Source organism: Hemicordylus capensis, chromosome 2 (assembly GCF_027244095.1).
Source record: "Hemicordylus capensis ecotype Gifberg chromosome 2, rHemCap1.1.pri, whole genome shotgun sequence".
NCBI classification, from domain to species: domain Eukaryota; kingdom Metazoa; phylum Chordata; class Lepidosauria; order Squamata; family Cordylidae; genus Hemicordylus; species Hemicordylus capensis.
Window position 1 is genome coordinate 190,215,187 of NC_069658.1, and position 19,580 is coordinate 190,234,766.

The 19,580-nt window shown below is 45.8% G+C and overlaps 1 protein-coding gene across 1 annotated transcript in view; it reads left to right on the forward strand.

The window, feature by feature from the left end:
• Positions 1-2,191: 2,191 nt before the first annotated feature.
• Positions 2,192-19,580, forward strand: part of LOC128348212 (oxidoreductase HTATIP2-like) — a 43,004-nt gene continuing 25,615 nt past the window's right edge. The window contains exon 1 of the mRNA XM_053303944.1: positions 2,192-2,327. Within this exon, the coding sequence (XP_053159919.1) occupies positions 2,274-2,327 (54 nt within the window). The 5' untranslated portion in view covers positions 2,192-2,273. The remainder of the gene's footprint in view (positions 2,328-19,580) is intronic.

A 19,580-nucleotide genomic window follows, 5' to 3' on the forward strand; every position in this document is an offset into this window, starting at 1 on the left:
AGGGAGCACATACATTCCACAATCTCGGGGCAGCGACCAAGAAGGCCCGTCTCTGTGTAGCCACCAAACGAGTTGGTGGTAACTGGAGACGGACCTCCTCAGATGACCTCAATGGGCAGTGGGGCTTGTAATGAAGAAGACGCTCTCTTAAATACCCAGGGCCTAAGCCATTTAGGGCTTTGTAAGTTATAACTAGCACTTTGTATTTTGTCCGGAAACCTATCGGCAGGCAGTGTAACTCCATCAGTAAAGGAGTAGCATGGTCTCTCCGAGATGACCCAGAGACCAACCTGGCTGCCGCGTTCTGAACCAACTGAAGTTTCTGGACTATGTACAAAGGCTATTGTACAAATCACTATCAAATCACTATTGTACAATAACTTAATCAGGAAGCAGCATAATACATTCATAAAACGGAGGGAATTCAATCAATTATCTGTGCAATTTTTATGTAGTGTAATCCCAGATATACTTGGTCTTTTATAGTTCCATTAAGAACATAAGAACAGCCCTGCTGGATCAGGCCCAAGGCCTATCTAGTCCAGCATCCTGTTTCACACAGTGGCCCACCAGTCGCTGCTGGAAGCCTACAGGCAGGAGTTGAGGGCATCCCCTCTCTCCTGCTGTTACTCCCCTCCCTCTGAGGCTGGAGGTGGCCTATAGCCCTCCATTAAAAGCAGACAAAAATCTGCTGCTGTTATATTAAATTAATGTTACATTACATTATCAAATCCAACAGTGTATAAAATATTAATTCTCAGTACTGATGCTCTTCTATCAATCCATGTCAGATTAAATTGAGTCCATATGCACAAATCTCTTTCAATTGCTTCAATAAATGATACATAATTAAGAGTAAATAAATCATTTTCAGTAAAGTAATAAAAATTCCCAAATATTTGACTGGATTTTCAAACAAGATACTGATAGATAAACACTATGCTTCATTGGTCTTTAATTTAGATATTAATATTTAATTAATTGATGTGGTGTTTTTAAGCCTACTTTCCAACAGGCTTATGAGATTACCCGGCATTCTGTCTGTGTGTCCCCCTATCAACTTCACAGTGCCTGGACCAAGATGAACCAAATCAGTTATAGTTGTAGGGACGCGTAGAAACACCTCAGTGGTGTAGTTTGTGATGATGTCATCCACCCTGATTCAAGATGGCAGATGCGTAGACATTTGAGGTTCAAGGGGGCTAACTTGTGAACTGCCTAATCAACTTCACAGTGCCTGGACCAAGATGAATCAAATTTGTTACAGCTGTAGGGAAACATAGGGACACCTCAGTGGCATAGTCTGTGATGATGTCATCCACCTCAATTCAAGATGGCAAATGCATAAACATTTGAGGCACAAGTGGGCGAACTTGTGGACCATCCCACTGATTTGGACCAAATTTGGTACTTTTGTAGTGAGTGACATGTACGGATACCTCAATGGTGTAGTTTGTAATTATGTCATCCACCCGATCCAAGATGGCAGACATGTGAACATTTGAGGTGCAAGAGGGCTAACGTGGACCACCTAACCAATTTGAACCAAATTTGGTAAAGTTGTAGTTATAGGGACACATAGGGACACCTCAAATGCAAAGTTTATGATTATCTCATCCACACTAATTCAAGATGGTGGACGCATGAACGTTTGAGGTGCAAGTGGGCTAACTTGTGAACTGCCTAACTGATTTGTACCAAATTTAGTCCAGATGTAGGGACAGTGAAAGGAAGTAGGCAGATTAGTTCTTACTAGAACAATTTGTTAAGATTGACTTCATATCCAGATGCTTGACTAAATATCATAGACTCTTGAAAACCATCTTAATAGAGATATGTGAACTGATTAAGGTGGATGAAATGTCATCAGCATAAAGAATAACCTTGAATGCATCTGATTCCTACCACAATCACTGTAATAATTCTATTTGACCTCAATCAAATTGCAAAAAGTTCAATTGGGGCTGTGATTTTAATAGAAGAAAAGAGCAAGGAGAGAGGGAAAGGGCACACTTTGCTGCTTTGCTTCAGAGAGCAAACTATCATAGGATGGCAATGACTTCAAAGCATCCCAATAAATCTTCCTGACTGTTCTGGAATCTTCAGTTCTGTTTCATCACAAAGGCTAAGCTAATGGGTGGCCACTCCCTGTTTCTAAGTTACTCTCTACAATGGTTTGGATACAGTCGGTGCCAGGGAAATCCATTATCACCACACCCCAGCGAACAGCTTGAGCAGCTTGAGCCCTCAAAAGTTCATAACAGCATTGATTGATGTCTTTAGCCAGTTCCTCAGGATTGGTGAAGAGCCCATTGCCAGAGCAAAAGGTGAGGTACAAGACAGTTTGATTGCCACTGGTTGCCCATTCAAGGTCCCCCTTAACTCTGTCCTGTTTGCATTCTGGAGAGAAAACAAGCATCACTCACATTCAGTTCCTCATATGGCACTCCCAACACCTCTTTCTCTAATTCCTCCAAGATGACAACCTTGCCTCGAGCCTGACCCAAGGTGGGAATGGCCTCCTTTGCCCATACTCGGCCTTGGCCTTCTTCATCCAAGTATCGTCCTAAACGGGGGGCAAACTCTGCATTGGGGATAATTGGAAGTTCTTCTTTGACCCTCATGAGTATTGTCTCCCGTGGATGCTCCTTCAGAAAGCTCAATGTGTCTTTCTGGACACTAGAAAAGTCAGCCTCCTGGAAGGTGTTGACATGGTAGATAAGGAAATGGTCACCTTCTAGTTTACAACGGACATCTAAGAAGCGCACACCGGCAGCTAGCTGAGCTTCAAGCGGCCAGGTCTGGCAGCAGATCTTTGAGCCACCAAACAGGCTCATGGGTGCCAGGGACTGAGATTTCAGAAAGGGAGAGATGGTCAGGTAAGTCTGACATCCATTCAGGGAGGAACGTGGAAGGTAAAGGGGTGTTGTCAAATGCTTCAGTCTGCTCCCGAATTGTTGTCTCCATGGTGCCAATAGCCTCACCTGAAAGGGATAGGAAATACCATAACAAACCCTCAGAGCAGAATTTCCTGAGCTAAGTGTACCACAATAGCAGCTAGGAAGATGCAAATGCCTACACCTATAGGGTTGCCAACATTATTATTATTATTATTATTACATTTATATCCCGCTCTTCCTCCAAGGAGCCCAGAGCAGTGTACTACATACTTAAGTTTCTCTTTCAAAACAACCCTGTGAAGTAGGCTAGGCTGAGAGAGAAGTGACTGGCCCAGAGTCACCCAGCTAGTATTATGGCTGAATGGGGATTTGAACTCGGGTCTCCCCGGTCCTAGTCCAGCACTCTAACCACTACACCACACTGGCTCTCATTGCATTATATTGCCTGAATAAGGAACACAAGGGGGGGGGCATGTCTTGAAGGGTTATCCCCGGGGTAATCAGAAGCCTGATTAGCAATGCAGTTGTAAAAACAACAACAAAATTGCACAACCCCCATGATTTCACAAAGCTTCTTGTTCACACAGACCATCCCACTTAGACAGGGAGCAAGTGCCAGGTGAAAAATTAAGAGAATCCCCCAGTATTCTACTCATACACTTAGAAGGAGTATATTTTCCTTTTCCTCCACTTCAAGAAGGTAATTAAGCAGTACGGGGGTTGGGGAAGTGTAAGTGCACTGGCTGAAATTTTCTGAATCCACCCCCACTCCAGGGACAGCAGGACATTCACACTGACAGCCATGCCCCCCCACCCCCGCCAGCAGCCGCACCTGCATGACCCAGCAACCCCCTTAAATGGATGAAATAATTCAGGGGGAGGGGGGTTGTTACAAGTCAAGGATAGTTTCCTAATCCTACAAAACCTTGGAATTCATGTGGTTATTCAACACGGCACTCCTTTAACCCAGTTGCCAGGCTTGTGCATCTGCTCAGCTTTACGGAGCCAAGAAGACACAGAGATGGGTGCCAACTGACTGGGGAATTCCCCAAGGCTCAGCGATCAGCACACAGTGCCTTGTGAGATATGCGGAGGCTGGGATAATGAGTCTCAGCCTATTTATCCACACTGCTCCCATCAGTGCAGGTCGTGTTTGCACATGACTTACGTGCTGCAGGGGCTGCGCATGATCATCTGGAGAAGGTAGGCTGAGAACTGCCTCTCCCCCCACCCCACCCCCACCCATGCATGGACATGTGACTAGCCCCTATATGTGTGTTATGAGTAGATTACGTGAGTGATTAGGATTGGGTTGTGGTGACTTGTGTGATAGAGGAAGGCTAGGAATAAGTGAATAGTGGGGTTGCCGGGCTGGAATCCAGAGAGAACATCACTTTTCAATTCCCAAGTGCATAGGGAGAAGAGGTAGCCTTTACTTCTTCCACCTGTGCCCTCCTTGGTCTTGTCATCCACTCCCCTCCAGGTCTTGTCATCATGATGTGCTTGGCAAACAAAGGAAAGACTGGTGGACAACCAGACCTTGGAGGGGGTAGATGAGAGAAGTTGTGGATGCCACTTTTCCCTCTGTATTGGGGCATTTAAACTGTTAACTGCTCTCTGGATTGCAGACTGGCAACCCTGGAGAGGGCTTTGAGTATATAGGTTTGCCAACACTCCCGGATTGGCTGGGACATCCCATAATTTGGGGGGAAAGTGCTTGTCCCATACGGGACACTCTTTCCCCCATATTTGGACAGCTGGTGGGCAGCGGCAGCAGCCAGTGTGACTACACTCCCCCATGGCTTTTCCCCTGCTCGCTCACAGGCTGCTGCTGCACTGCTACACCCATCCTTCACCCAACCGACAGTCAGCTGTTCAGCATGTGGGTGGGGCTTGCATGGAAGCCTGTGTGTGTGTTTCCTTCTGGTTCCTGCAGCAGCACTAGCCAGTAGCGTCTCAGTTGTGGGCAAAAGGCAGCACTAACTAATCTTTGAGAAAAATTAGGTATGGTCTAGTGATGTGAATTCGGTTCATCCCTGGGTCCGCCTTCAGCCAATCAAACAGACTCAGTGGGAATTCTTTAGAGGCTTTTATTGCACTGCAGTTGCAAAGTATTCAATGGCTAATGGCTCTACATTGAATATGAATTGATTACAGCTGAAATTCTTCTTTTATACAATCAACAAAATGGATGCTGACACCCTAGACATAGTATACGTGGCAATAAAATGGTGGACTAAGTATCTAGTACGCATGCGAATGATTCATTGTTCATCTGGTGATCACTCCTTATTTGGTTAAATCCTGTTTTCTTAACTGTCAGCAAAGAACAGTGAGAACCTTGTGAGAACCAAGTTTCTTAGATACAATTTAGTGGAGAGAGATAACGACGTTGATCATGAGAGGCCGTGATGTCCCTGAGCTGGGCTGGGGTTACTTTGAGTTAGAATGTGGTATTCTGGGCAAACATGGAGTTTCTTTGGTTTTCTAAAAAAAATCAATCTAGGATTGTGTGAGCTGGCTCAGAATCAGGCTGGCTGGACATTGAGCCAGCTCAGCCTGAAGACTCGAGCTTGAGCTGAAGCGGCCCCATAAAAAATGGGGCCACTCCAAGTTCAAGCTGAGCCCAGTTTGAATCAAGCCGGCTCGAAAGTGGCTCAATGGCTGGAGCCGCCATTTCATGCAGAACGAGTGTCGGTGGACATTTTATGACATCATGTCTCACTTTCACAGATTGGCTGTCCTGCCACTGCCCGGATTGGCTAGCTGTTTCCTCTGCTGTGGTTGGCTGGCCAATCATGCCATTCTGACTGTTGTTGTGGCAACTGTGACCCCATTGGCCAGGGAGAGGTACAAGAGGGGGTACAGCAAAAGAGGAGGATTCCAAGTATATTTAAGGCCATCCCCTGGCCTAGGAAAATCACTCCTTCTTGAGCTTGAAGATTGGAGAGAGCTGCTGCCTGCCTGCTGGCCGACTAGAATCTTCAGAGGGGTTTCCAATCTTTTTTTAATTTTTCATTCTAGGATTTTTCTATTTTTTTCTAGGCTGGCTGTTTCTATTTTTTAAAGCAATGCCTCCTGCCCTGTTTTTGCCCAGCCAGCTAGTTAGGTTGCAGGCTCTGGCCTGCTAGGCCTTTAGCCTCCCCCACCACCACTCTGCCAAAAATCAGGATTTTTCCTGATTTCTTTATTTCATTTTTCCTGGATGCTGCCAGCCAGCAGCCGCCTGTCTCTGGGATCCTTCTGCTGGTCTCAGGTCTGGGCCTCCTTCACCCTGCTGCTGCAGTTAGTTAGTTAGTTATTTAGTTATTGGGACTGTAGTGGGCCTGTGACTAGACTGAAAGAGGCAGGCTTATTCTCTCTGGTTTTTATTTTTATTCTTTCTTTATTTTTGCCTTTTGCTTTAAGGCTTTTGTTTTAATAGTGGTTGTTTTCTGTTGTTTGGGTGGGTGAATGGCCTTGCTCACCCCCATCTGTCCTCCCCCCCCACCCCCGGCTGTGAGTGAGTGCCAGATGTGCTGCTCTGCTCGGCCTGAAGCCCCTGGACTCCTATGCAGCTGACGAGGAAGAATGTCAGAGGGTAAACTACGGGGGCTGAAGCAGCGAGGTAGACGACTGGAGCGCAAGTGGAGAAAGACTCGGCTTGAATCCAACAGATTGCAACATAGAGCTCATTGAAGACCTATGCTCAGGCCATACGTGAGGCAAAGAAGCTATTCTTTTCTGCCCGTATTGCATCCGCAAGTTCATGTCCGGCGGAGTTGTCCAGGGTTGTGAGAGGGCTAGTACGTGCCCCTCCTCCCTTGAATCAGAATCTGGAACCATTGATTACCCGCTGTGATGTGTTTAATGAATTCTTTGTGGAAAAAATCTCTTGTATTCAGGCCGACTTAGACTCCGTCTCCACAATTACCTCAGTGTCTGATGTGGAGGTGTCCAGCGACTCCTCTTGTGTGATTAGGTTGGATCAGCTCCAGTTTGTGACTCCTGAGGATGTGGACAAGCTGATTGGAATGGTGCAACCTATCACCTGTTCTCTTGACCCTTGTCCGACGTGGCTTATATTATCTGGCAGGAGCGTTGTTGTAGAAGGCCTGGTAGAGATTATAAATGTGTCTCTGAGGGAAGGTAGGATGCCTCCTTGTCTTAAGGAGGCAATTATTAGACTGCTTCTGAAGTAGCCTCCCCTGGATCCCTAGGACTTGAACTACTACAGGCCTGTCTCCAACCTTCCGTGGCTGGGCAAGGTAATTGAGAGGGTGGTGGCCTCCCAGCTCCAGACAGTCTTGGATGAAACAGGTTATCTTGACCCATTTCAAACTGGCTTTCGGGCTGGCTATGGGGTGGAGACTGCTTTGGTCAGCCTGATGGATGATCTCCAATTGGGAATTGACAGAGGAAGTGTGACTCTGTTGGTACTTCTGGACCTCTTGGCGGCTTTCGATACTATCAACCATAGTATCCTTCTGGAGCGTCTGAGGGGGTTGGGAGTTGGAGGCACTGCTTTGCAGTGGTTCCGCTCCTACCTCTCAGGCAGGTTCCAGATGGTGTCCCTTGGAGACTGCTGTTCTTCAAAATCTGAACTTTTGTATGGTGTTCCCCAGGGCTCCATATTGTCTCCAGTGTTGTTTAATATCTACATGAAACCGCTGGGAGAGATCATCAGGAGATTTGGTGCACGGTGCTACCAGGATGCTGATGACACCCAAATCTATTTCTCCATGTCAGCATCATCAGGAGAGGGCATAACCTTCCTAAATGCCTGTCTGGAGTCGGTGATGGGCTGGATGAGGGATAACAAACTGAGACTGAATCCAGCTAAGACGGAGGTACTCATTTTCCGGTGTCAGAACTCGAGAGATGATTTTGATCTGCCTGTTCTGGATGGGGTCACACTTCCCCAGAAGGAACAGGTACACAGTCTAGGAGTGCTTCTGGATCCGAGCCTCTCCCTGGTGTCCCAGTTTGAGGCAGTGGCCAGAAGTGCCTTCTATCAGCTTCGGCTGATACGCCAGCTGCATCTGTGTCAGGGTCTGGCCGACTGCCAGGGAAGATCACGGGACAAAACGGAGCTGCTGCAACAGGATATGGCTCGGAAAGTTCATCTTGACCAGACTTGGCTGCACACTGTCGACACAGAGGTTGACAAATGTTGCTTTTCAGCAGTGAGTAGAAAGTTGGTGATGTAATTTATAGTGCAAGCCGAGAGCTCCCAGCTGGCAGGAATTCAAGGCTTATCAGCCCTCTGCAAGAGGCATTTGCTCCTCCTAATAGTCTCTAGTTGAGTCCTGCATCTCGTAAGATGCCGCTGTTGTGGAGTCAGTGGAGGTTGATTGCATAGCTCCTCTTCGGATTGGTCCTTCACAATTTCTGCTGTCTCAGGTTGTTGTGCCTGCTCTTAATCATTAGCTGGATCTACCACAGCCATTTCATGAACACTGACAGCCAGGCTCTGCCCCTCAGACACTCCTGCATCGGCTGGAAAGTTGACAGCTTCCCCTTCCTCCTCGCTGTCTGAGATTGAGGGTGTGACAATCTGTTTCTTGAGGTGAATGAACTCAAAACAGTGGTACATCTGCTGGTAACCTCCAGACTGGATTACTGTAATGCGCTCTATGTGGGGCTGCCCTTGTATGTAGCCTGGAAACTACAGCTGGTCCAGTGTGTGGCAGCCAGGCTGGTCTCTGGGTCATCTCGGAGAGACCATATAACTCCTGTATTGAAGGAGCTACACTGGCTGCCGATATGTTTCCGGGCAAAATACAAGGTGCTGGTTATAACCTATAAAGCCCTAAACAGTTTGGACCCTGAGTATTTAAGGGAACACCTTCTTCTGCATGAACCCCACTGCCCACTGAGATCTGCTGAAGATCTCGTCTGCAGCTGCCACCGGCTCGTCTGGTGGCCACTCAGAGATGGGCCTTCTCCGCTGCTGCCCCAAGGCTTTGGAATGCACTCCCTAGTGAAATAAGAGCCTCCCCATCTCTGACAGCTTTTTAAAAGTCTTTTAAAAACACATTTCTTCACTCAAGCTTTTAATTAATGTTGTTTTAATGGTTTTAATGGTTTTAATACTGTGTTAAAATATTATTTTAAAAAAATTAAATTGTTGTAATGTGTGTGTCCCCTGTAGTGCAGTCAGGAAGGACAATCCTTGTGATTGTCACTCTCAAGTCCAGCAGCTAAAAAGACAACTAGAGCAGAAGACCCTACAGATCTCTAGCATCACGGGAGCAGAGCCCGATCCCAGCTGGGAGCCTGTGGCAGCGATTGAGGGACCGGCCCGAGAACGCACTGCCTCCCAGGAAGTGAATCCTATAGCAGCGATTACTCCCTCAGTCACTACTAGGCTTGATGCGCAGGGGCAGCCAGAAGGAACCGCTGTCACAGTCAAGAACATGGACCTAGTTGAGGCTAGGGAGCTAGCCAAAACAATGGTCCCATTAGGCCCAGACACTATTGTTGAATGGATGGCAGGGCTAGTTAGGCTTCAACATGATTTAAGATTAACCATAGAAGAAACACGGACCTTGATCCGTGCAGCTGCACCAGCTGGTTTACAGGCCCAACTCATTTCTAAGTTCTCCCAAAACCTAGCTGTTGTTCAAGGTGTAGAGACCCTTGATACATGGGGAGCGTGCCGGGACATGTGTGCCGTGGTACTTCCAGCTGGGGCGATGCAAGAGCATGCAATCACGGCCAAGCAAAGGAGAGGTGAATGCCCAACACAGTTCCTTTACAGAGCAGCAATGGGAAGATATCTGGCCGGTCTAGTGGCTGTGCCAGCAGGGGCAGGCACCCTTGCCCAGGCTGCTTGGACCGTGAGGGATCTAAAAGCCCTGATCTGGGGACTCCTTCCATGGTACAAGGAAAAGGTGGGCTTGCTAGGGGAGAATGAGCCAGGCAATTTCAATGATCTCCTAGAGCTAGTTCAGTGTATTGTCAGCTAGCATGGCTTTGAACCAGCTCCTGAGGAAACTGGAAAGCCCAGTAAACACAAGGTAGCAGCAGTCACTGAGACTGTGAGCTACAGTAACAAGGGAGGGGTTGTCTCCACACAGAGAGAGAGCCAAGGATTCGATAAGCAGGGAAAGTACCTACAAAAGCCAGTGTCTGAAAGGACCCAGCTTTGGTTTTCGCTGCGGGACTATGGAGAGAATATGGAAAAATGGGATGGGGCTGCCACAGCAGATCTCAGACACCGGGTTGAGGAACTGGCTAGCCGCCCAGTTCAAAACCAGGTGTGGGTTCCCCCAGAAAGATATCAGGAGAAGGGAAGGGCAGTGCAGGCTGTTAGAGAAAATATTGGACCTCGTGACTCAAATCTGTCTCAAACCTTAAATAAGATATTGAGCAAGGTGGAGGCACTGGAGAGGTCACAGCAAGCTTCCCCACAGACTGCTTCAACTGCTGCCATAACCGAGAGGGCCCAGGGGGCCCCAGCCTATATAACATCCCCACCAGCAGTCCCTCAGCCAGCCTACAACCCATTCACCACAGTAACTGGAGTCAGCTATGGGATGCAACCCCAGGTGGGGATGCAAACAGGGACATACTTCCCTCCCCCACCCACCTTTGCCCTGTAGGGGTGCCCTGATGCCAGGGAAGATACTGAGCAAAGCCAAGAAAACTGGCATCTTTTGGGAAAAACTTCTTGGGATCAGAATAGACATAGTATAGAGGAGCCTTTGAAACAGGGTGTGGCCAAGACTGATGGCAGTTCCACCACACCAACACAGAGAGAGAAATTTATAGGAACAGGGCACGCCAGCCCAGTTGTCTCTGCCTCGATAGCAGAGGGGGAGGAATCCTGGAAGAGCCAGGTTCCCAAGTTGGTTTCCACAGAAGCAGAGGCTGGAATGGCCCCTGTTAGTAAAAAATTGGTGCAGCAGAAAGATGTTTCTGCTTTGCCAACAGAGGAATCTTTGAAATATAGGCTGGCTTCTGCAAAGGCAGGCCCTGCCAATGAGGAATGTTTGCAACAAAGAGTGTTGCCAGCATTGGAACCAGACAGCTTAGCTGAATCTTGTGAATGTGCACAGCAGTTTGGTGAAGGGTATGACTCCCCATCTGACATACTGGCAGAAACCCAGAAGTTTGGAGAAGTCCAATTGGCCCCAGTCCAATCACAACAGGAAGTTGATGGGTTGGTATTGGGTCAATTGAACACCCCTGAAAGCAGTTGTTTGAAAAGTACAAAAGTACAGGTGACTAGCCAGACCATGCTTTGCACAAGAGAGCTGTGTCAGAAAAATGAAATCACTAAATTAGCAGAGGAGGGAAACAAACTAGGAAGATCCATTCAAGAGATCTCTGGAGGAAGTAACTGTAGTGTAAATAAAAGACCCATTGATCCAGGAGGGGTTGAGTAAGGCACACTCCCCCTGCAGGACATTTAGGCAAATTTTGCAAAGCCAGAGATCACAGGAACCATGATCCTCTGGAGCCAGAGGGGAAAACCTGGCATTGCAGATTCCCAAGCTAATATGTCAGCTCCAGCTGTTTTTGGAGCAAGAGGGGGGAAACTTGGCACAGCTCTAGCTGTTCCAGTTCAGGATGCATCTAGTCAAGGTTATCTAGACACCAGCATCCAAAGGGCAGATAATTGATGAAACAGAGGGCACCACCCCTGCTGCTTTCTCTTCAAATATCTGCACGTTGCTTTTCTCTTCAGTGTTACTCCTCCTGAACCCTAACTCTATTCCCAGCCTGCTTGCTAGAGCTCCCCCCCCACTCCCCTCTTTGTTCAATCTGTGAGAGGCCATGGCAAGCAGAGACAGAAGAATGGACTGAGAAAGGACTGAGACTGAAGGAAGAATTGTTTTTAACCACCCTACACCCTGTTCCTGATGGATGCAGTTCTTTGATGAGACATGCTGATTTCCTCTTGATGGATGCAGCACAACAGCCCTGGAGGGTTGGCCACCCACTCTGCCTGGATTGCACAGCTTGAAGACCCTCCTGCTTCCTGCTGCACACCGACCCTGGAGGGTAGAACACCCATTCTGCCTTGACTGCTCCAGATGCAAAGACCCTCCTGATTTCAGGAACCCTGCCCACTCTGCTGCGCCTATGCCAAAAACTGAACCCCAAGTCAGACTGCCTGCACACCCCAACTGCTACGAACCCCAGTTCCTGAAACCTGAAACCCCCACAACCTACACTGAACAATAGATGTCAGCAGGAACTATTGTTTGCCAATGCTCGCCAAGAGAAGAAGCCCAGAGGGGGAGAGACAGACAGAAGTAGATTATGTCTGACCAAGGCATTGTGCCTGGTCATTCTATTGAACTCCCTGCCCAATTTGCACACTGAACACTGAAGTCCTTTGCAAAATGTATTGGTACATATGCATTCATGTTTACCTATGTTATACTTATGGGTTTAGCCCTCATGCTAGAGTCTTACATGTTGAGTTTATAGGAATGTATAATTGATTGGGTGTATATTTGATGGAGGGTAGTTTTGAATTGTTTGTTGGGTGGTGCCACAATGATTTAAATGTATAAAAACACTTGGCCTCTTGGATTGCAGGACCACACTCTGTGGACCCCTGTGATCTGGGACCCCAAGGACAAAGGGCAATTGCTGTGGGATCTGTGAGGTTGTAAACTCTGCCACATTTGAAGGCAAATGCTTGGGAAATTATTTGGCCATATAAAATGCTCTCTCAGACATGTGCTTGTGTGACTACAGCAAATGTAGCTGGGAGATGTACTCAAAAGGAAATTGGACAAGAGGGGGTGCACACCTCTGATCCACACTCTAGATCACAACAGCAATATTGAGGTTATGTTTTTATTTTTGTTTTTGTTTTTTAAAAAAGATGCATCTGCTGGTGAGTTTTTGAAAAACCCTACTGGGTTAGCTACTGACAGAAGCAGGGATAGCCATTGAGACTGTCCACTGCTGTCTTGTGAACATGCAACTATGAGTTATGACATAAGTATTGTCTGTCTTATGCAATTTTGCCTGGAGCAAAATCTGCATAAGAAGAGGGGGAATATGTAGTGCACCACTCAGAAGTTTGTGGAATATAGGACTGGAATATAGACCTGTGTCTGATTTCATTTTTATATTAAGAGATGGAATCACACCTGAACTCTGGGTGAAATGCCTGCTCGGCCTCTGGGTGAGACATTCCAGCATTGCATTGTGAAACTGGATACTTAAGATAGCATAAAGGCTGGGCTTGAGCTAATCAATATGCTAAAATGTAACTCACTATCAGATAATGTCTGTGGAAGAAATCTATGCTAATCATTATCAATGATTGGCTCTGCCATGCCCCAAGGGGGATTACTCAGTTGCTGTCTATAGAATTCCATCCTGGGAGAACACCTGTAGATTTAGTCTTTCCACTAACACTTGCTTCCCCCCCCCCCTTCCTGAGTGCACAGATTTCAGAAGATGAGATTCAGAATTCTCTGAACTGGCCAATATCCTGATTGATTAAAAGACATTGTCCTGAAAGTAACAGCTTTGTCACCCCTTCTGGGGAACCCAGGAAACGATGAGATTTGTATAGATCAAAGAAAAAATACACTATAAAGAATGGGGCTTTTTGAGACAGAGCTCAGCAATCTTTGCCTACAGCAAAGCTGCTCACAAGATCCCAGAGTTTGCTGCTAAAGCTACGGGGCTAAGCAGGAACTCTGTTCATGAACAGAAACTACAGCAATGCCTGAGTTCTGCTGCCCTAGCTGCCTGATCTGAAGCAACTGCACAGCTCCTGTCTCCGCCAGTGCCTCACTCCTTCAACTGAAGTGATTCTTCTCTCTCCAGCCTCGGTTCCTGGTAAATATGCTGCTTGGGATCCACTCATCCCTTCCTCTTTCCCTGCTCCCCTCTCCTCCCCCTTTTCCCTCTACTAATCACCCCAAAACTATGCCAGCCCTGAGCCTTCCTTCCTCCCCCCACCCTTTTCCGCCTGTATCTAAACTGTACTAGGCTCTAGGAAGATTTAATTGCACACACATAATTTAGTTAGGCACACTGGGTGGAATATATTGGTACTGACCAAGATGTTCTGTTTAAATACTGTTGCTAATATTAATAGAGTGTTCTGCTTTCTGCTTTGCTAGATTATGTTGCTAGTCTTATATACTCAATAAAGCCCATTGAACTCTTTCAGGAGTGGTTTGCATCTCCATTCTTCCTTGCGCCCAGATCCAACATGGGTCACCATATAAAAGAACTTGAAGCCAGACCTGATTTTGTATACTAGCTAATGAGCATATTTGGTATACCAGTCGGGCCTGGTCTGTAACACCCCCCGCCCCCATTTTTGTCAACGAATGTTTTACTCTGTTTTTATTCTGTTGTAAATAAAGCACCCAGAGATGTAAGTTTAGGGCAGTATAAAAATATTTTAAGAAATAAAATAAATCCTTTTATTTTTAACCCCTTTCCCCTCTAGATTTGGTATGTAAACATGGCCTTCCTGGTTTAGAGAGAGGGTTGCTGTTGTTGCTGTCTTTGGTGTGTGTTTGTGTGTGTGTGTTTACAGGCAGTTTTTTTACACGTGAGTTGTGTAGTGTAGTGTAGTGTAGTGTACCGTTGTTGTGTAGTTGTTAGTTATCTGTAGTGTGTTAGGTGGTGGGCAGTCAGTGCAGGTGTGGATGTGGGTGCTAGGGTGGGGGGGGGTTAAAAGAAATTTTTTAAAACCCCTGGTAAGGTCAGGGTGATGGGTGACACTTGCCATGTCCTGAGCAAGGCTCAGAGCCGAGTGGAGATCAGAGGGAGGAGTGGCCCTGATGCTGGTGGGTGTAGGAAATGGGGGGCAGGGAACGCAGGAGAAACAGTCACAGCTGCCACTCCCCAATTCTTCACCCCCGGCAAGAAGGTTTCATGCAGGCTCTCCTATCTGGAAGAGCCTGCTGGCCCTGCACCACCACAGGTCCCACCACCCACAGCACCTGCTGGCAATGCTAGGGAGGAATGCTCCCCTGCCAGGGAAGCTGATGTTTCCATGGCGGGTGTGGAAAGAGAGGGCTCGGCAGCTGCTGGCTCAGCCAGACAGCCCCTCTCTCGTCCCCTCCCCCGCCCATTCATCTCACCCCTTAGTGAGACTCCCACCATCAACATGGAATATGGGACTGGGTTTTCTTGGACCGAGTCTGAGGAGGAGCCAGCTGTCTCACAGCCTCAACCTGACCCTTCTCATACCCAGAAAGAGAGTGGGGTGGTGGTGGTGGTGGTGGTGGCAGTGGGAAGCCAGCAGCCCCAGCAGAGCCACTTTCACACAAGCAGTCCAAGGTGAAAGTAAATGCAAGTAATGCAAGTAAAGAAATGCAAGTGCAAGTAATGTTTGGAAGCACTTTGAGGTTATTCAAAGTGTCCAAACCATGCTTCTTGTATCCACTACAAGGCACAAGTCAGCAGGGGGAAGGATGTCAAACATTTGGCCCATCCTTGATATGGCAATACATCTTGCAGCGTCATCCTGACATCCTTACTGCTGCTGACAGCACTAGCATGCCTAGTTGTGTGCCTTCAACTAGCACTGGCAAGAGTTGTGCACCAGATTCTATGAAGCTGGGGATGCTCCCTGTCAAGCACTGGACACAGTTGTCAGGCAACATGTGTCCTGGCTGTGCACACCAATATCCTGTAACCCAGACCATAGGTGAGATGATGGCTCTAGATGACCAGCCATTTCAGATGGTGGAGAATGCCAGCTTCCGCCAGCTACTCCAGGTGCACACCCCAACTATAAGATCCCCTCAAGGACCACCTTCAGTTGGAGGGTGGTCCCCGCCCTGTATGGGGCATGCAAGGAGCTCATGACAGGCATGCTGGAGTCAACACAGCCCAGCACCAGCATGCATTTCACAACTGACCTGTGGAACAGCATCAGTGGAATGCATGTTTGCATGCTGCTTTCCCGTCCCTCACTGCTCATGGGGGGGGAGTGCAGAGAGAGAGGGGCCCCCACCAGTGGCCAGCCTTTCCCATGCAGTACAGCACAGGTGGGCCATGCTGCATGTGAAGGCAATGGACGTGGCGCACATAACGGTTGAGTTGCTGGCTGTCATTGGCCTGAGCATATAGGAATGGCTGACCAGGAAGCCAAACCTCAGGAGGGGCTTCATTGTCACTAACAATGGAGCCAACATCAAGAAGTCAGTATACCAGCTACGTGTATGTCCATACGCTGTATGGCCTACACTCTGCACCTAGTGGTGTCAGAATACCTTGGCCTCACAGAGGCCAGGGCATCCAGAGAACAGGGTGGACCACCAACAGGTGCTGCTGCTGCCATGGCTGTGGAGAAGTTGTGGAGAAGTGCTGCAAGATCGCAGCCTATTTCCATTAGAGTGAGAAGGGCAGGTGCATGCTCTGTGAGTGGCAGTGTGAGCTTGACCTGCCTTGAAACCACATCCCTCGGGATGTAGAGAACTGGTGCAACTCCACTTCTCAGTACCTGCTGGAGCAAGAGGCGGCACTCCATGACCTGGTGAGGAATAGTGATTTGCATGTATGTAGTGATTTGCATGCAATTTTCACTGTATTCCATATTTTAACATAATTATTTGAGAACAACAAAGAATTGTTATTTGTCAGCCAGACCCCCAGATATTTAATTTTCTTCTCCACTTTCAACTCACTTATTTCAGAAAATCTGTCCTTTGATTTCTGATCCATATTTTTAGTCAAAACCTTCATTTTAGCCTTATTTATGTAAAATCCAGCCAATTGGCCAAATTGTTGCATTTTTTCCAAGAGTCTTCCAATCTTATCCACTGGATTTTCCAGAAAGAACACAACATCATCCGCAAAAGTTCTTAGTTTATAGTCTTGCTTCCCAATTTTAGGGTCTTGTAGTTGATCATCTTCTCTAATACTTCTACAAAGCACTTCTAGGACTAATATAAAAAGCAATGGAGAAAGTGGACATCCTTGTCTAGTCCCCTTTTGTATTTTACAATCGTCTGATAGTTCCCCATTTACAATAATCTTAGCATATTGCTCCGAGTAAATTGTCTTAATTGCCCTAATAAAATTATTACCAACGGCCATTACATCTAATAGTCTCCACATAAACTGCCAAGAAACATTATCAAAAGCTTTCTCTGCATCCAAAAAAATCATCGCCATCTGTTTATCATTATGTTTTTCATAATACTCCAATACAGTCAAAACTGTTCTCACATTATCTCTCAATTGTCTCTTTGGCAAGAAGCCAGCTTGATCCTCATGAATAAAAAATCTTAATATAACCTTCATTCTTCTTGCCAAAATGGCGGCAAAAAGTTTGTAATCATTATTTAAGAGTGAGATTGGTCTGTAATTTTTAACCTGCATTAAATCTTGGTCCGGTTTTGGAATTACAGCAATATTTGCATACTTCCAGGAGTCCGGCATAATCCGTTTTTGCAAAATGTCATTCATAGTCCATTGCAAAGGCTGTGAAATCTGATCTTTAAATGATTTGTAGTACAAAGCTGACAATCCATCAGGTCCTGGGGCCTCATTAGCCTTGCTTTGTTTTATTGCTTCTGTTATTTCCATTGTTGTTATTGGAGCATTCATAGTTTCTATATGTTCCTTAGAGAGTTTTGGAATATTTTTGGTCCTAAGAAATTGCTCAATTTTTGTATCTTCTACTATTTTACCTTTATGTAATTCTGAGTAATATTTAAAGAATTCTCCTCTTATTTCCTTACCATCATAAGAAAGCCCGTTTTTTGTAAGTATTTTAGATATGTAATTATTTTTTTTCTCCGATCTAATTTTCCAAGCCAACAACTTGCCTGGTTTATTTGCGAACTCAAATGACCTTTGCTTAGCATACTTTAAATTCCATTCAACTTCATTTGCTACTAACATAGAGAGTTGTTGTAACATTTTGGTGGCTTGAGTGATCGTCTTCTTATCTTTAGCCCATAATAATTCTCTTTCCTTTTTGGAAATCTGCATCAGTAATGTCTCTTTTTTCAATCCTCTTTGCTTTTTAAAATATGCATTTTGCTGTATAAAGAAACCTCTCATAACCGCTTTACGTGCATCCCAGATTATTTTATTGTCCATTCCTTGATTTAAATTCAATTCAAAGTAATCCTTTAACTTCTTTTTAGCTTTCTCCACAACATCTGATTTTTTCAATAGGTACTCATTCAATCTCCAACGAAATGAAGCCATTCCTTTCTTCTTCCATGTAAAATAAATTGGATTGTGATCCGAAAAAGTCCTAGGTAAAATATCCATTCTTTTCATACATGGCATGATAGATTTAGATGTCCAAACCATATCTATCCTTGAGTGAGATTGATATCTTTCAGAGAAGTAAGTATATTATTTTGCATTTGAATTTTTAATTCTCCACAAATCGTAAAGATCCATGTGTTCTGCTAAATCAAAAAATGCTTTAGGGAGTTTACCTTGTAGATTCCTTTCAGATATATCAGATTTTCTATCCAAAGATGTAGAGACAACACCATTAAAGTCTCCCAATATAATCAAATTAACATTCGATAACTCAGCCATCCTCTGTTCCAAATAATTATAAAATTCAACTTTCTTTTCATTAGGAGCATAAATTCCAATTATCACCGTTTTAATTCCAGAAATTAAAATCTCCAAGGCTAGTAGCCTACCTTCTTCATCTTTAACAATCAACTTGGGTTCGAATTGTTGTTTAACATAAAATACTACCCCTTTTTTTTTCTTATCTGAGAAAACAAATTCTTGTCCTAGAGCCTTGTTAACCAAAAATTTTCTATCTTGCTTTCTAATGTGTGTCTCCTGTAAACACACAATGTCCAAATTTTATTTTTTAAGAAAATGAAAAACTCTATTTCTTTTTGCTTTAGTAGTTAACCCACTAATGTTCCAAGAAAGAATCCTGTGATCCCGTGATTTGTAATCCATCTGGTCTAATTAGAATTATGTGTTGAGGGAGCTGGTTGCTCAGGAGATAAATTTTTTTTGTATTTTCGCCAAAATTCTTGCGCTTTGAGGGGCTCAGTGAATCTATTCTTCTTGCCCTTGTAAATGTCAAGGTCTGGCCCACAGCCAGGGAGGTTCACAGCATGGCTGGACGCTGCTGACTGAATGACGTGCGTTGAATCTCAGCAATGAGTAGGAGTCTGGTGCTGTAATTTATGGAGCAAGCCGAGAGCTCCCAGCTGGTAGGAATTTACGGCTTGTCAGCCCTCAGCGATAGGCGTTTGCTCCTCCTAACAGCTTCTAATTGCGTCCTGCGTTTAGAACGCCTGCGTTGTTGTGGTGTCAACGGTGTTTCAATGCCTAATTCTTCCTCTGATTGGTCTCTCACACTTTCTGCTGATTCAGGCTGCTGTGCCTGTTCTAAACCATCAGCTGGATCTATCACAGCTGTCTCAGGAATGCTGACAGCCGGGCTCTTCCCCTCAGACACTCCTGACTCAGCCGAAAAACTGCCAGCCTCCCCTTCCTCCTCGCTGTCGGAGCTCAAGGGCATGACAGTAAAAGAAAGAAACTCCCTCAGGTATTTCCCACCTGAAACGTATTCCGTTAGCATTCAAAGCATCTGTCAAAAATTTGTAATCCTTACGTTTCCTTAGAATTCTGGATGGTATTTCTTTCAAGATTTTTATCTGTTGAGTTTCAATAGTGAGGGCTGTGACAAAATGGGCTTGCATAATCCACTCAGTGACTGATTTTGAACTAAATTGTACCAAACAGTCCTTAACTAAT